A 16,905-nucleotide genomic window follows, 5' to 3' on the forward strand; every position below is an offset into this window, starting at 1 on the left:
TACCCAACACCCATTGCCTCTTCCCCACTCGCCCACAAGACCTTGACTTTTTTCAGGCTGGCAATGTTTCAGTTATTTCAGTCACCTCCCTGGACCCTTTGCAGCTAAAGCTGGCCCTGTGACTGACTTCTGGCTTTTATTTTCCTCATTAAAAAGGGATTGACCCAGTGGGCCACGCTTTTTGCCCTTCCCCCTTCTTCCTGCCTAGAATGTGGACATGAAGCCACATTAAGAATGGCAGCGTGGGAGACAGAAGAAGCCTAGGACCTAGCACTGGAGAGGCAGCTACCCATAGCCAGGCTCCAGTGCAAAAGGCATTTATCAGAAGGCAGTTATTAACTGGAATCTTAGCCCTTAGCCCTTACCTACAGAGTCCTCCTCACCCTAGGAGCCAGGACAGATGCCTGGGCAGGACCAACCCAACTAGAGAATTTGTGCATATGAGAAAAAGACACAGCCCTCTGAGGAAACACAGCTGCATGGCAAACAGCTTGAGAAAGAAGCATCACTCAGATTTCAGCCTTTCCCCCTCAGCTAGTGACCATGAGCAGCAAACAATCTGCACAGACTAATGTAGTAGCTCTGAGCCTGACATATCCTAGTCCCCATTCTCAGCAGAACTCAATTTACAACAGTGGACACAACCACACAGTCTTCTATAAGTCAAGGAAAACTAAGCTGCTGAGCATCCCATCAGATAATGGGGAGAGCTGTTCCCACAGATGACTCTACACATTTTCAGAGCACTTCCACCCACTTTGTGAGGGAAAGAATGAGAAGTAAAGTAATATCTGAAATAGAATTACTACATCTCTGGATTTTATCCAAGAAATGTTTTAAATGCTCTTCTTCATAATTAAAACAGACTCCACTGGGTGCTACTAAGCACTAAATTGCCTTGGGGTCCACTCCATCTGAAATGAGGAAGTGAGTGGGTCACGTGGGGCTGTCCAGCTCTCTCCTTCCCTCCCACGATAACCTAGAGCAGCACCTGCCAGGGCAAGACAAAGCTCTCTATGCCCAGGAGCATGTGTCCATGTCCAAGATTAGCAGTCATCAATTCTGATCCATTTCAATCATCTTTCTGGGGTCAGAGCCCTAGGTCAGCAAGTGCGACCTTCACTATGTCCTTCACAGGGTTCTGTGACAGAGTGACTGTTGTGTGCCCTCTTCTACAAAGCCTCTCATGCCCACCCCTTCTTTATTTTTAACACCTCCACCCAGAGCCTGAACCCTGGCACCCAGCCTCCCACCACTGGCCTCCTGCTTCTAGTATCTTCTCTTCCCCAACCCATTCATCATGCTCTTGCTAACAACCTTTCTCAGATACCCATTTCCTTATTGTGCTTCTTTGATCAGAAAGTCAGTGATTGTCTATTGTTTGAAATTAGAAAAACAGGAAATTGGTGGATGATGGAAAGGGCCTATAAAGCAGAGGCTACAGAAGAGTGGTCCTTGTGAAGAAGGTTAGGAAATGTTCAATGCCCCTGTAAAGGCATCTAGAACGAAAGGGGTAATGTGTGATGGGACAGAGATGGAACAGGAGTTGGGAAGGTGACAGGAGGCAATGCTTCTGGGCAGGAAATCGGAAAGTTGTTCTGCATCTGATGAGACCAGACACATACCCCAAACAACACCCAAACAAGAAAACAAAATACTAAAACCTCTTGACATATCAATACAGGACCTACCTGAAGGAAATGACAACATTTTCTTGAGAGTAATAAAAGAAGATGTGAATAAAGGAGAAACACCATATTCCTGAATAGGAAGGCTCAATATCATGAGGATGTCCATAATCTCTTATCTAATATATATATTTTAAATAATTCTAATCAAAATCCAACAAGATTTGTTTTGGAACTAAAGTTACCATGAAAAACTACATGTGTGAAAAATCAATAAGTAGAGTTATATACAATATTTACCCAATCAGCTATAAAAACTTATTATAAAGCTGATGTTATTAAAATACAGAGCACCGGCACTAGGCTAGCTAGAATGATAGAACAGAATAGAAAAATAGTACAGCAAGAGCCATTTTACAATGGTCCAGGGCATTCCAACAAAGGCACTAAGATTAGTGCATCACAAACCATTATGAAAGCTCGATTTCTAATATGAAATTAAAGAAAGTAACTTGAAGTAAAAAGAAAATTCCAACATGGTAGGTTAACATCATGACAGACTAGACTGACTGATATCTTCCTTCTTAAGAAAGGAAAAAGCAAGAACACGGGCTTGTGTGGGAATGGCCAAGGGCCAGCATGGTGGGAGCACATCACGCCCCGTGAGACCCCCTTGTTGACTAGAGTCTGAGACACGATCAGTGATGGTTCATGAAGGCAAACCCTGAGCAGAGGCAAGAAAAGCAGCTGAGAAACCAGCTCAGTTTTCCAAGTCTCCTTCTGATTGGCTGCTTGTCTTCCCATATTTATTCATTTGTCGTCTCTTTTTGATATAGATCTTATTTCTTTAAACAGATATTTCCTCAGTGCCTGTTAGGTGCCTACTCCTTAAGTGGGGACATTTCCGTGGAGACTGACAAAAAGTGCATATCTGTGGTGGGCTAGGATGCCCGTAACACCAATGATCAGTCCCAGGGCAATGGCAAATAAGTGTTTCTGTCTCATGTCCTTGAAAAAGGTCAATCAGCCAAACCTCTGCCTTCTTCCTCAGTGAGTCCTGAGGAGAGGATGTTGGAAGGAGGTTCCTATGGGTCCAGGCCCCAGGCACAGGTTGCTAGGCTACCTGGGTTGGCGGAAGTGAAAATGGAAACAACTATGTCTGGGATGAGACAGTTACCCCAGAAAAAGAGTGGCAGTGAGGCCATGTGAGGGAAACCTCTGTAACGCTGCTTCTGAATATGCTACTTTTCCAAATATGTCCAGAAGTGCCAAGGGAAAAGAAGAACTTGCTTCTTTAAGAAGGAAAGGGTACCCTGGGAAGAAGCCAGGATGTGTTTTGCTTCCAGAAAGCCTAGTTTAGCTACACTCTTGAGCAGAACCAAGTAGCAACACCCAGCATGGAGCGGAGCCCCTCCTGCAAAGCTCCGACTATCAGGGAACCTCCAGGATGCCAGTAGTTGCCCTCCCAGAAATACTGTCTCTGGAGAAATGCTTCAAGCTTGGATGTCATGTTGGACATTTGTCAGTTTTGTTTTTGACTCAGCCAAGAAGACTGCAGGGCGAGCGGGGAGGGGTATGGATAACCAGGCTGGTGAGAAAAAGCAGTTACCCACTGTGGAAAGAGATGCTATCAGAGACCTCTTAGAGAGAAGGGGCAGGAAGGAGGTCACCAAGGCAACTCAACTCCTTTCTTCCAAGCTGTCTAAGAGGGCTGCAGGACCAGCTTCCAGGAAGACAGATGTGAGCTCCTCTTCAGGAAGAGGCTTTAAGAGGCAGCTCCCAAGGCCACAAGAGTTACAGGATTTCTGATAAGCACAAAGGAGGTAGTGATTGTCAAGGCTCAGGGGAAGGGCTGCGACTGCTTTCTGCAGCCTCACAGTCACCGGCTAGTTGGCTTTCTGGGTTAGAGTCTACTCTATGATCAATCAGTGCCAAGAGGTAGAGCTCTGCAAACTCAGCCACTCCAAGGGGGCAGAGAGTTCATAAAAAAATAGGAATATTTTCTCGAATAATGAAGCCACATATTTAGGTTCAGTGGAAGGATCCCTGGTGTAACACTATCTTTGATGCAGAGATGGATAACTACGTGCCTCACAGGGAAGAGAGGAGAAAGTCAGGTTTTTAGATAGAACAAAGTATTTCCTCCAAGAACAAGTATTTTAGAATCTGCAAGTAAAGAAACAAACTTTATTTGGAATGGTTATCGGGGAGTGAGTGAACACAATGTAAGAGTGACCATAATCAGATTTTGTGCAACATCCTGAAGAAAAGGAAGAAACCAGGTAGCAGTTAGGAAAAGGTGGGGGAAAAAATTTTAATGCTAAATAGTAGTCATTAAGCATAGTGACTAATCTAAAAACCTGCCAAATGCCCAATTCCCTTCTGAGGCTGATAGACTGGCCTCCAGGACTAACGGGAAGAGGAGTTCTAAAGTAGGATCAGGAGATTCTCCTTCCTTGCCAGGAGAAGAGGCTCCTCCATGACTGATGGCAGAATGACAAACATGAAGTCACTACCACTAACTGGGAGAAACAACATCGTTTATCTGAGGAGAAAGCAGGTCTGATCATTCTACTTACATTTTCTGAAGGAAACCCAGAAAATGTCATTTATTCAGAGCAGTGCTTTGCAACTTGGGTGTACAAGAGAATCCTAAGGGGTACTTTAAAACTACAATGATACTTGGGTCCCTGCCTCAGAGATCCTGATCTCCTCAGTCTGGAGTGGGGCACTGGGTCACCGATGTTTAAAAGGCCTTTCAGGCAATTAGACTCGCTGATTTAGACTTTCAAAAAGTCTAAAGGCTTTGAGATGGGAATGTTTGGTGAGTAGAAAGTTGTTCGAGAAAAGGAAACAATTTAAAAATAGGAAGCAAAAGGTAAAGATAAGAGAACACTTTTTCAGATAGACAGTAACTGGGTCCTCTCCCCACCGCTTTCCAAATACAGCAAGGACTGGTCCGGCCATTTTTATGAATATAAAGTCCTCACAGCTATAGATGAAGCAAGAAGTTTTTGATGTTAAAATGAGGCTGACGTGCCCCCAAAACGCCAAGCTCATCCCAGTTCTGGAAGCTGAGCTGTCAGGTACTAAGAAACGGTTCCCCCAGATTCAGGGGTAATGCAGCTTGGGAGGCTCTGGGGTTGGGTGCAGCTGGCTCTTGAAAACAAAGCCACACATTCTGCGACAGCTAACACCGCACAACCCAATCACGGGGGTTGGTTCTTGGAAATAAAACAGAAAACTCTGCCTCACCTCTCCACATTCTCCTGGGGCTTCTGCCTGTGATATATAATGATAAGGTAGGCCAAGGTCCAGAGACGGACCACTGTGAAGGCAACAACGTCCTTGCAAGGAGACAGTATGAAATGAGAAAAGTAAGGAGCGGGGCATGAACAAAGCTTGTGGAGGCATGAGGTCTGGACAGATGAACAGGGCTTATTTTCCAAAATTCCCTGAAAAATTTTAAAGAGTAATTTGACAAGAAATAAAGGATACAATCTTTGAAAAGTAGATATTCAACACATAGAACTTGTCACCCCAGAGAATTCTGTGACTGAAAATAGAAACTGGCTCAGGACATGATTTATTAAGAGGACTCCAAGTCTTGGAGAATACCGCTAAGTTTGAGAACACTTCCATGAAAGGCTACTGACTTCTCAAAATGCTTTTTAACATCACTGTCACAGACCCTCCGCTTGGCTCAGCAAGGCACTAGTTCTAGAAATGGTATCTCATTCCTTACTCCCTGCTAAGTGCTAAAAGAGTGATGCCACAGAATATTTTCAAAACTGTCTGTTGAGATAGTGACAATGACAAGGATGCCATGATACAGATGTTGGAAAGATGTGACAACTATAGAGTTTTCCTAAGTCCTATAACAAGGGAGCTGACGATATACACAGGAAAGCATCAAGGTGAAAAACAAAACAAAAACCCAACTAAGTCTAAATAAAAGCTAATACACTTTTAGTTAGGAATAAAGTTTCTGAGGACCTTGCCAGAATAGGCTTGCCTTATTGTTTAGTAGAAAAAGCATTAATTTCCCATACTTGCCCTCTGAATCTTCTATAGCAGAGGCCAACTGTAAAACAGTTACATTTTTTAAGTTAATGTCATCTATCTAGTACACTAACCAGGACATCATCATTGCTAAATTTTCTTAAAATGTCATAGCTAATAGTTTCTGATACATTCAGAAACCTCAGGGTAAATAAAGTTGAACGAACTTCTCCAAATCCATTGTGGAGCCCTCTCTCCACAATAAACTTAATGAATCCAAGGGAGTAAGTCAGCATCCCCAAGTCTCCAAAGGGAAAGTCAGGTCCCCTTCTTCCTTCTGGTGACCTCTTCTACCAATACTTGTCTTGGTCTGCTGTAACTTGGGATATAAAAGCTGCCCTTTTGCGGGAGGGACTTTGCTGCCCTTAATTAGGCACATAGGTTAGAAGGCCACTTCCTGGGGCTCCTCAGGATGATGTCAAGTCCATGAAGAGTACATCCCCACACCCCCAAGGGCTTTCTGCCCTGACAGCTTTCTCTGGGGCCACTTTATCTCCTATGCGAGTCACCACATCTTAGACCAACAGTAGAAGAAGCGCAACATGATGAAATTTAGCACAGGATTTGTGTCTTTCTCTACAAAACATAATTAAAGCCATCTTACTAAAAAGTTATATATATATTTCCTGCTGAGAGAGAGAAAAATAGATCTAGTTCCAGAAACTACTTGGAAAGGAAACCGAAGAACTCATCTTTCTGTTCTTATCATTTCCATTAAGCGGTGACCCAGTCTGGACCTGGCACGCGAATCTCCATTTGGGGGGTGACTTGGATGATCTAACCACGCCCCGTAATTCTGGTCTCGTGTAAGTTTTCTGACGGAAACTAAAACAGATTCCTTTTGCTATGTGCTGTCTTATAAAATCTATTTTATTTTCTTTTGTGTTTAATGAAAAACTTCTCATGAGCCAGAATTCGGAAGTGGCTGTTTACAGCTGTGTTTTATGAAAATCACAGTCAGGGATTAGAAACAGAAGTAAAATTGGTTATATTTGTAGTGGTAACAGGCATAGAAGGGTTTCAACTCTCCAGCGTGTTGTGTTTTAATCCTAATTAGCATTCTCACTTTTTGTAACATTTGTAAATTAGCTCCTGCTCACATTTCCGAGCCTCCAAAACCAAAGTATGGGTTCCTGGGTCCCGATGTGGAACATTCTGGAGTCAGTTTGGTAAAATTTTCAATATATTACTTTCCTCTTATGCTCTCACTTTATAAAAACTAGGCAAACATTTGTCCTTTAGCTAGGCATTAAAGTATTTTAAGAGGTCACCACTTACTTCAAGCAAGAATGGAACTTTGGGTGACTAAGAGGACACCAACCAGACTCTTATCACCACCTACCATGGGACGAAGGAAGGCAGGAGGTAGGCAAACTGTCCATTTTGAGTCTTCTCAAGGAAACTTTTAATCTTGCCATTTCCTTTGTAAAGTCAAAAGTGCCTTTACTGCCAAACTGTTACTCCCTTTTATTTCTCTTACCTGGAGTCAAGGGCCAGCCTCTCCTCAGCAACCTCCAATGGTAATTAGCAACCAGGGGAGGCCTAGAGGGCACATCCAGTCAGATGGGCCCAAGGGGGAAGGAGGAGGAGGAAGAAGACCCACCAACTAGATCAGTGGGTTGAGTGTAGAGTGAGTGAGGGTTAGTGCTCGGTAACCTCCTGCAACCAGAGACTGCTGTTGTAACTCAGCAGGGCCAGTCTTCTCCCAAATGCCAGGCCTGATTTAAGAACTGAACAGGACACATGAGTGGCTCAGTAGCACATGTCCTCAGAAAGTTATGACACACAGACACGGAGAATGGGTGCCCAGCATCACTTTTCTAGGTGACACAGAGACACAGAGAGACAGAAAATGGGTGCCCGGCATCACTTTCCTGGGTGTCATTTTCTAGAGAGGACAAAAAGGTTTCTAATTTCAGTTGAAGGAGAGGACTGATTTGGCATGATTTTCTGTATTGCATCCTAGTGGTTTGGATTGATAGACAAGAGAAAGCTTTAATTCTGACTTGGAGGGATTCCTGAGGTTGGAGACAGTTTAGATTCACATCCTTGCTGAGACTGGGCAGAAATCGACACCAGGGTAAAGGCCAACTCAGGAAGAGCAGCAAGTGTAGTTCCAGACCCCGGCATGAGTTCTAACAGGAAGTCGCTGATTACAGCTCCCCTACCTGGCTTGTCAGCAACTCACAGGGGTGACAGACAATAACTCTGTCACTCAGCTCCTCGTATGAAAGGCATTCTTATCCTGAGGATGCTGCACATACTTTTTGATTCAGAATCGGTCCCTACTGGCAGGTCAGGGCACCTGAGTCAGGCAACTGTATACTCACCCAAAATGATAAACAAAGCAACAGGTCAAGCTAAAATTAATTCACGAGAACACGTTCTTGAATGTTCATCCTAAATTACACTTCACAAAGTGTTTTCCCATACCTCTAGTTCCTGAGAAGATAGTCTTAAACCTGTTTTTAAAACTGTAATGTGCTGAGAATCACAAGTTTGTTTTTTTAAAAAACAAAATGTGTTCTTTAAGATATGCAAAGAAAACTCTATTAATGCAGCAAATCGTTAGAAATAAAATCTGTGACTCAGTACGCTGCAGCCTCTTTATCAGTGCTCATTAATCATGACTTCTCTTTGATGCCCAATTACTTCATGTACAGTGCTTTCCACCTCTTAAAAATATCACAGCAATAATGCCTACAGAATTCTCAAACACTTCTAAGAAATAAGAATCTAGCGGGATGCATAGTATTTATAAGACGCTAACTCTAGGGTTATTTGGAAACATCTAGATAGTTGCAACATGCTGATTCAGCCAAGGTTTATCCAAAGAAATGTCATTTGGATTATTACCTTTGCAAAAGCATTGTATGGTTACAGCTAAGGTCAAACTACTACTATCAACTATGATTAATGAAGGTAAGAGTAATTAAATACATCTCCTGGATAGAGTCCATGTGTTTGATAAATTAGCAAGTCTACTTTCCTCTAACAGCACCATCTGCTGTTGGGCTATGCTAATATTCCTGGGTTAAACTTTTTGTTTTTTTCCTCCAGGTTATTTGGGTCTTTGAAAGCTACTTTGCCTAATGGTGTTAGTAAAGGGTAGATGCTATTAAGGTATCTTACCCATTCAGCTACACCTAGCACATGGCACAAAGAGTAGTATATTAAAGGTCAGATTTTTATACTAACTGCCCCTCCCCCTTTTAACCAAATAGCGAAAGCACCATAACCGGAATTTTATATGGAACAAATCTCTCAGTTCTACTTAACAGCAGAAAGTAACGTTGCAAATCAAGAAGCATGCTGGATGCCAGCAGTACCTTGGAGACGGACAGTTCCTTAGATTTAGACTCGAACAGGTGCTCCAGCCTGGAAGTGTCCACCTTAATAGGTTCCAGTTTTGACCACAGGAATTCTCTGCAGCGGCGGTTGTTTTTACAGGGCCACTCAAAAGGCCGCACTTCATTCCAGAACAGACGGATGGTCTTCTTTTTCTTCGTGAATGCTGGCTGTCCCCGGGGTACTTGGGGCCACCCTAAGCCCTGAGGAGCATTGAATACTGGAGGAGGAGCCAATAAATTACCGGGTACTGGAGGGGGAGGCACGCTGTCCAACAGGGGCGGAGGGGGTGGAGGTGGCAAACCCAGAAAGGTGGGCGGGGGCGGAGGAGGTGGCCCCGGTGCCTCCGCATGACCCAGGTCCACGTCCAGGACGTCGATGTCATCCTCCTCTCCCAGGTCGGTGAAATCCATGTCTTGGATTCTGAGCTCCCTGGGATTGGCCATGAGCTGGTCCCAGATGTAGTCAGATTCCGTCTTGGGCTGCGCGGATGCTTTCTCTAGGACTTTGTCGTTGGACTCGGCATCGGGGGAGACGGACCCTCTCCCTAGGTCCCCACTGTTGAATTTCTCGGCAAAGGCTTTCACGCTGCCTCGATTGTCCAGGCAGCTGACATCTACCCTCCTGACACTCTCATCCTGGGCCAGAGAGTTGGCCTGCAGGGTGGATAGCCTGCTGGCCAAGCTGGCCACCGCCTCTGCCCCCTGCTCGGTCCCGGCAGGCTCGCCCTCCCCCTTCTCCTCATCATCCGTGGGCTTTCTGTTATGGGCATACAGCATGTCCAGCATGAACCGTTTGTTGGTGAGGATGTCGCCACACTGTTCATTTATACCAGCATCCTGAACACCTGCGGACCACAGACCTGAAAGTACACAGAAGAAAAATGAGAAAGTAGCAAGGTCCTCGATACCATGAGAAAACCAGTTAGGTAACATGTGGGCTTTCCACACAGGGCCACTTCAGAGAAAACACTGAAATAAAGCAATTGAAGAGGAAAGTGGTCATGGCTGACGAGATGCTCTTGACCAGGAAGAGATGCTGCATCAAAGTCCCAATGGCCCACTCTAGGACCCAAGACTCTTGTAGGTGTGACACAGCTCATGGCTCCTATCTAGGCTCATGGGAGAAATTTTCCTCACCTTTCCTTCCCACCCATGACAACTGGTCAGGACCCATCCAGCCACAGGTAGGTAGGGGGCTTCTGTCTTAACTAGACACAGGGAGGCAAGGAAGATGTTCCCTCGCCCACAGAAGGTGTTGGAAAAGCTGTAGAGTTGTTTCTTCCCCTACTCCACATCTGTCCCAGGGCAGCTCAAGTGCCTGGAGAGGCACAAACTATGCCATTGGTTGCACTTTAAGTTCATGGTCACTAGTATTCAGGGAACCCTTAAAGCTGCCTGGCAGTCTTATCCATGACCTCTCCAGGTGACCTTTCACACCTCTCCTCTCTTCTCTAAACTCCCTTACCTATCTTATCCTCACACAGCATGGCCTTGCTTCCTAGTTCGACAACTTAATAGGCAAAGTCAGAGGAGATCTTCCAGGATCTTCATTCCACCTCCATCTACTCATCTGCACCCAAACTCCAACCATGGCCTTTCTCCCGTGTTTCTGATAAATTGTTCCTCTCTTATCAGGGGTCAACCGCTCCAATGTATGTTTAGAAACCACTCCGGCAATTCCTTGTCTTGCATCTCCCATGCTCCTCCCACTAACCTTTCCTACTGGCACTTGAACATGGTATAATTTCTCCCATTGTAAAACAAAAAACAAACAAACAAACAAAAAACCCAAACCTTAGTGAACTCCACTTACCCTTCCAGCTCTAATGCAACTTTTCTCTTTTCTTTTAAAGCAAAGCTGCTTATAAGAGTTGTTTTGCTTACCATTTCCAATTTCCCTCTCTATTCTCTGTTGAACCCGGTCTCATGAAGGTTTTGCTCCCACTACCTTTCATAGCTACTCCTTTCCAGGGGACTGATGACTTGCCTGTTGCACTAGCCCCAGCTGATCACTCCCTGTTCCTTTACTTATATCTTTCGCTTGGACATTGCTCTTACCTTGTTTGCTTCCTTCTTTCTGGCTGTTCCTTCTCAGTCTCCTGTGCTGTTTCCTCTTTATCTTAACCTTTAAATGTCCTTGGACCCCTTCTCTCCATCTACGTTCACTTTCTTAGTCACCATCTCATCCAGTTTCAGGGCTTTAAATATCACCTTCTGCTCTCGCTCCCACTCCCCTCACCCAACCTACTTCTCCTGCAACTGTTTCCTGTCTCAGAAATGGCAACTTCATCCATCCTTCTGCCAATTCCGAAAACCTCAGAGCCATCCTTGACCTCTCCTTTCATCCCACATATCTAACATAGCAGGATGTCCTGTTAGCTACATCCATGTTACAGCCAGAACACAACCACTTTTCTCATCGCTCTCCTGCCACGATCGCTCTCCTCCTACGGCACTGCAAGGGTGTCCCCTCGCTGGTCTCAGCTTCCACTCTTACGCCTCTATTGTCAGTTCTTAACACAACAGCCACACGATGTGTTAAAATGTCTGATCATGTCTTTTTGCTCAGAGTCTTCTAATGCTCCATTTCACTGAGACAAAAAGCCAATGACCTTTCAATGTTCACAAGCCTTGTATGATTGCACCCTGATTTTCTTGCATCTCCTACTGCCGCCACTCCCAGACATACATACATGAATCTCCTTAGCTACAGTAGCTCCTTGACATTCCTAGAACTCACCAGGTGTGACCTAACCTCAGGGACTTTCCCCTTCTAGAACAAACTGCATGCAGTTAATCACACAATTTGCTTCTCAACCTCTAGGCCTTTGTCAAATAGTATCTTCTCAGTGAAGTGTTCCCCGGCCACCATATTTAAAATCGTACAACCATCTCTCTCCCCAGTACTGTTTATCATCCTTTCCTGCTTTATTTTTCACCAAGAGCACTTACTGTCTAACTTTCCACACGTTTTCCTTGCATATTTTATTGCCACCTTTGCCGCATCACTGGAACAATTATAATTATATGTTAAACCATCTTCTTCTTTGCATATAAACTCCATAAGGGCAGAGATTTGGGTATACTTTGTTCACAGTTGTATTCCCAGCATCTGGGATGAATGAATGAATAATGAATGGTCAGGATGTTACTCCTACAGGTTAACTTCCTAAGGGCCAGCATGGCTCTGCGGTGGGCATTTCTGAGAGTGACCTCTGTCAGATATCTGGGGCCTCCATGGATATTTGTGTTGGGAGATGGCAGGAGACCTAGGCCATGGACATGAGCATCAGGAGCTTTCATTTTACCAAAGGAGAATGGCCCGTTTAAACATGCTGGGGGAGGACACGCTGGTCTCTCCCACTTGGCCCTGCCCTGATTTTAAAGGAGGCATTTACTGGAGAAGCACAAAGGTTTTTTGTTGTTGCTGTTCTTTCCAGGGTAGATTTGTCCTCTGTGCTTCGCTCTAGCAAGTGGCCTAACCTCACCAAGGGACCAACACCAGAACGAGGAGCTCATGAGCCCTCCTGTAGGTTTCACAAATAAAATACACTTAGGAGATCACCACCACCAAAGAGACAGGAGCACACGATGGAAAAATCTGGTTATTTGGAGTCTCTACAACTAGTCAGACAGTCCCATAAATAGAGAGACTCTTTTGATGCCAGGAGGCTGCAGCAGATAAAGGGCTGAGTCTCTCACCAGATTGCCTCACTTTTTCTCCATTTATTGGAAATTGTTGGCAATTTCTTATTTTGGCAACAGGGAAAAGAATATAATCAGGTAACATTTTAAATGCTGGTTTTCTTGCTTATTTTCTTCGTTTGCTTAGGTTTTCTTTATTATTATGTAGTGTGCTTCTACATCCCTAGTAATTTCCTTTGCTCTGAAGTCTACTTTATCTGACATTAATAGAGCTACTCCTGCTTTTCATTATTAATGTTGGCATGTTATACTTTTTCCCAACTTTAAAATTTTTATCTTCCCACACAATTATATTTGAAATGAGTTTTATATAGACGGCATATAGTTGGGTTGGGGTTTTCTACTCTGCAGATCTCAGTCTTTTAAAGTAATTATTAATTGTTAGGGCTTGAGTCTGCCATTTTATTTGTTTTGTTTGTTCCCTTTGTTTTAGTTCCTGTTTCTCCTTTCTTGGTCTTGGTGGGTCACTTGAACATTTTTTAGAATTTCAATTTGATTTATAGTGCTTTGGAGTGCATTGCTTCATGTAATTTTCCTAGCAGTTATTCTAGATATTATATAAGATACACACAACTCATTAGTCTACTGGTATTGATGCTTTATTCCTTTGAAGTATAGAAACCTTATTTCAATTTAGATCCCTTTACTGTCCTCACTTTTTAAAGATAATTGTCATAAGTATTTCCTATGTGTAAATTGAACATAATGTCAAATATAATTTAAGAAATTCATCAGGAAAAAAGACAGCCTTTTTAATTTGCCCCTATTTTTACCCATTCTGTTGTTCCAAGTCTTCTGTCTTTATTTTCTTTCTCTTCAGAGAATTTTAATACATTCTTTAAGAGTAGATCTGCTAGCAACAAATTCTCTTAGTTATTCTTTAACTGTTTTTATTTTTCTCTTCATTCTTAAAGGTTTCTTTTGCTGGATATAGAATTCAAGTTGACAAATCTGGTTATTTGGAAGCCACTGGGTGGGATGGCAGGGGTAGGACAGTGACAGACTTTCCAACAGTGCTTGTCTAGGGTAAGGCATGAATTAATAGCCAAAAAAGATTTTCTTTATGTTAGGCAATCCTTTCCCAATCCTTTGGCTAGGGGAGTAGATTTTATTTGGAGCTTCACCGCCATGTCATTAAATCTGAATGTCCCTAGGAAGTCTGCCTTCTTCTTTCCACCTTTCAGAGTCCTCCTATGATTGGTTGTTTCATTATGCCCAGGGTACTGATATTTTAGTTGAGAGAGGGAGGACCTAGGAACAATGGAGCTTCTTCACCTTAGCCAGACACCTCTTCATTCATTCATTCATCAATAGTTTCTAAGCCCCTCCTATGTTCTGGGCACCCAGCTATGGAGTGAGGACTCACAGTGAACAAGGCAGATACCCCCATCCTCACAAAGCTTACATTCAAGTGGAGACAAAAGACAGTTATACCAGTAAGTACAACAAAGTGTGATGCATGCTACAATAAAGCCTCTCACACTCATGCCATGTAGCAGAACACATAAAGAAAAAGAAAACCACATAACCGGAATAAGTTGGATCTCTTTCAAGCCCTACAAACTCATTTTCAAGTAATAGATACTATCATTGGAAATAAGATTGTAGATCATTTTGATTGCCTTTATAATTTAGTTGAGAACATTCTGAAAAGCAAGAGCTATGCTGAAAGAGCTGCCCTGATTCCACAGCTGCTGATGGTGTCTGTGTGCAGTGGGATTTTTTAGAGACCAATAAGTTACAAGAAATAAACATGATCACCTCTTAATAGCACCGGACTAAAGCAGAAAAATCACTGCAAAGCCCTAATTCCTGAGTCTATACACTGGAACACCACAAACGTTTGGTAGAAAGTCAGTGGTTCTTCCCTGGGGGCAGAGCCTCCATTTTTGGAAAGTTGGTCTTATTTGGAAGACTGTTGGGCAATCTGATCCAAATAAGTTCTGTTTCCTGGATTATTTTTACTAAGCCAACTTCTTGATATGTTTTAGGCCTACTAAACCTAGTTATGATGAGTAATTCTTGAAGCTATTCATAATAAATATTTTAAGGCCAAACTGATCAAGAAGACTTACCCTCACCCTATACTATGACTATAATTACATTAAATGTGAATAATAACAAGGAGAATTGGGGAGACTAACTGTAATCTGACTTTGAAAGAAATTAAGTCAGTATCAATATGTGAAATACCTCTTAGCACATACATTTTCAACCAGATGCAAGATTCTCAATGTAATGATTCCTAAGATAAAAACTAATAGTATTTCAGTCTTCTTTTTCTACTGCATCAAAATGACTAGCAATATAGACAATAAAATCTAATAATATATTGTAATGAAATATCAACTATTTTAGACTAAGTCATTGATAGACAGTTCTTATGTGAGACGTTATGGCTCCATTCATTCATTCGATTTTTATTCACTCATCCATGCTTCAGAGACAATGTATTCTTAGTCTGTGAACAAACCGGCCATGCATGGCTCATGCTACTGGTTGGCGGGCCTTGTAGAGCCTTCACGCTGCCCTTTGGGCCCAAGATGTAGGCTCTTTGAGTGTTCGTCACTCTGAAGCCGGTGAGGATTTTTACTCAAGAGAGGTGGCTCCCTGACACCCTGACAGCACACAACTTATGGGTAGGAAAACCAACTCCATAATGTCGCATGTGAAACATAATTCAAGTGATTATATCGATTATTTACAATTCCTATAACCCCCTGTGGCTCTCTCCCCAAGTCCTTATTGAGAACTAACATTCCATTTGGTCCCTAATTATAAAGTCGCCATTACACAGGTGAACTGAATGAATACCAGGTATAACACCAAAAAGACATAGCTGCATAAGGAAGAGTACATACTTTATACCAAAGAAAAGAGTGGTCCTGAGTATATTGTAGAAAAATTACTTAAATTATGTCTAGTCCAATAGAGCACATCAAACTGATGTCAGCACACCGAGAACTAGCACTTTTTGGAAGTACTCATTTGATTCTTTTTAACAAATTTACTCTAGTCTGAAATGGTCAGTCATAACGGTTTAACACCCTTCACTGAAAAAACTCAAGTGACTAGATAACAACCTGACATGTCTCTGAATTTAAATCAGAAAAAAAGCTATACTTGCTATGAACACTTAGAAGGAAATGAGGAATTTCTCTTTCAGGGCCTACTCTTCGGAAGAGTCCTCTGTTGCCCTCATTCTCGGGCCCTTTTCCCACCTGTGGACATGATGGTGCAGCAGCGGGGCAGAGGGTATGGGGCTCCTCTCTCCGCGGGGCAGGAAGCTGCTGGCTGGCTGACAGTGGAGCCACATTCCTCACCTCCGGACACTGGGTGATACAGCCTGGAGAGTGAGCTGAGCCAGCAGGTCAACTCAGAGGCTGGCAAACCAGGTTCCCCGCCCCAGGGTTCCTTGGAATATGTTTATAAAGAAAAAGGGCTTTATTACCAGTTCCCCTGTCCCTGGAGAGCTTGTCCTCCTTCTCCTCCCTCTCTAATGTGCTGCTGGAAGACGAGATGCTAGAGGCAGAGCAGTTGTCCCTCTCATTCACCTCCTCGTTCCGTCTCTCTTTCTCACTGAGGGAGGATCGCTCTTCCGGCTCCTGCTCCGCTTCGATGTCTGGCCCTACACGGGCAGAAGCCACTTCCTGGCTGGTCTCACTGGCCACCTGCCCCACCTCTGCCTCTGGTTCCGGTCCTGCCTCCGATTCAGGCACAGGATCCCCGGCGCTCGCTGGTGGAAACAACAACGGAGATTACAATCACGACAGGAATTTCTTGGAAGTGTCAAGTGAGGTCTGAGGATGGATGTGAGGTTGATTCCTCTGTGCCGTCCATGGCAGGCAGCATTCTAGAGATGGCTCCCAAGATACTCGTCCTCTGGTGATTCAACATGAATCTAGGCACTGCTGGAAGGGATTGTGCAGCTGATGTTCAAGTCTCAAGTCAACTGACTTTAAAATATGGAGATTATCCATGTGGGCCTGATCCAATCTAGTGAGCCTTTGAAAAGCAGAGTGTTTTCTGATTAGCAGCAGAAAAGGAAGTCAGAGAGATTAGAAGCAGGAGGATTTGACAGGCACTGCTGGCTTTAAAGATGGAGGGGCCCTGTGATAAGGATTGTGAGTAACCTCTAAGAAGCTGAGGGCGACTCCTGA

The 16,905-nt window shown here is 43.6% G+C and overlaps 1 protein-coding gene across 21 annotated transcripts in view; it reads right to left on the minus strand.

The window, feature by feature from the left end:
• Positions 1 to 16,905, minus strand: part of FHOD3 (formin homology 2 domain containing 3) — a 422,036-nt gene that overhangs the window by 46,525 nt on the left and 358,606 nt on the right. For 20 of the 21 annotated variants that reach the window (XM_039842750.1, XM_039842871.1, XM_039842880.1 and 17 more), the window contains 2 exons: positions 16,197 to 16,481; positions 9,020 to 9,900 (listed from right to left, as the gene is read on the minus strand). In XM_039842750.1, the coding sequence (XP_039698684.1) occupies positions 9,020 to 9,900; positions 16,197 to 16,481 (1,166 nt within the window). The remainder of the gene's footprint in view (positions 1 to 9,019; positions 9,901 to 16,196; positions 16,482 to 16,905) is intronic. The other variant, XM_039842775.1, reaches the window with a different exon arrangement.

This window comes from Pteropus medius, unplaced genomic scaffold (assembly GCF_902729225.1).
Source record: "Pteropus medius unplaced genomic scaffold, Ma_sr-lr_union100, whole genome shotgun sequence".
Taxonomy (NCBI): domain Eukaryota; kingdom Metazoa; phylum Chordata; class Mammalia; order Chiroptera; family Pteropodidae; genus Pteropus; species Pteropus medius.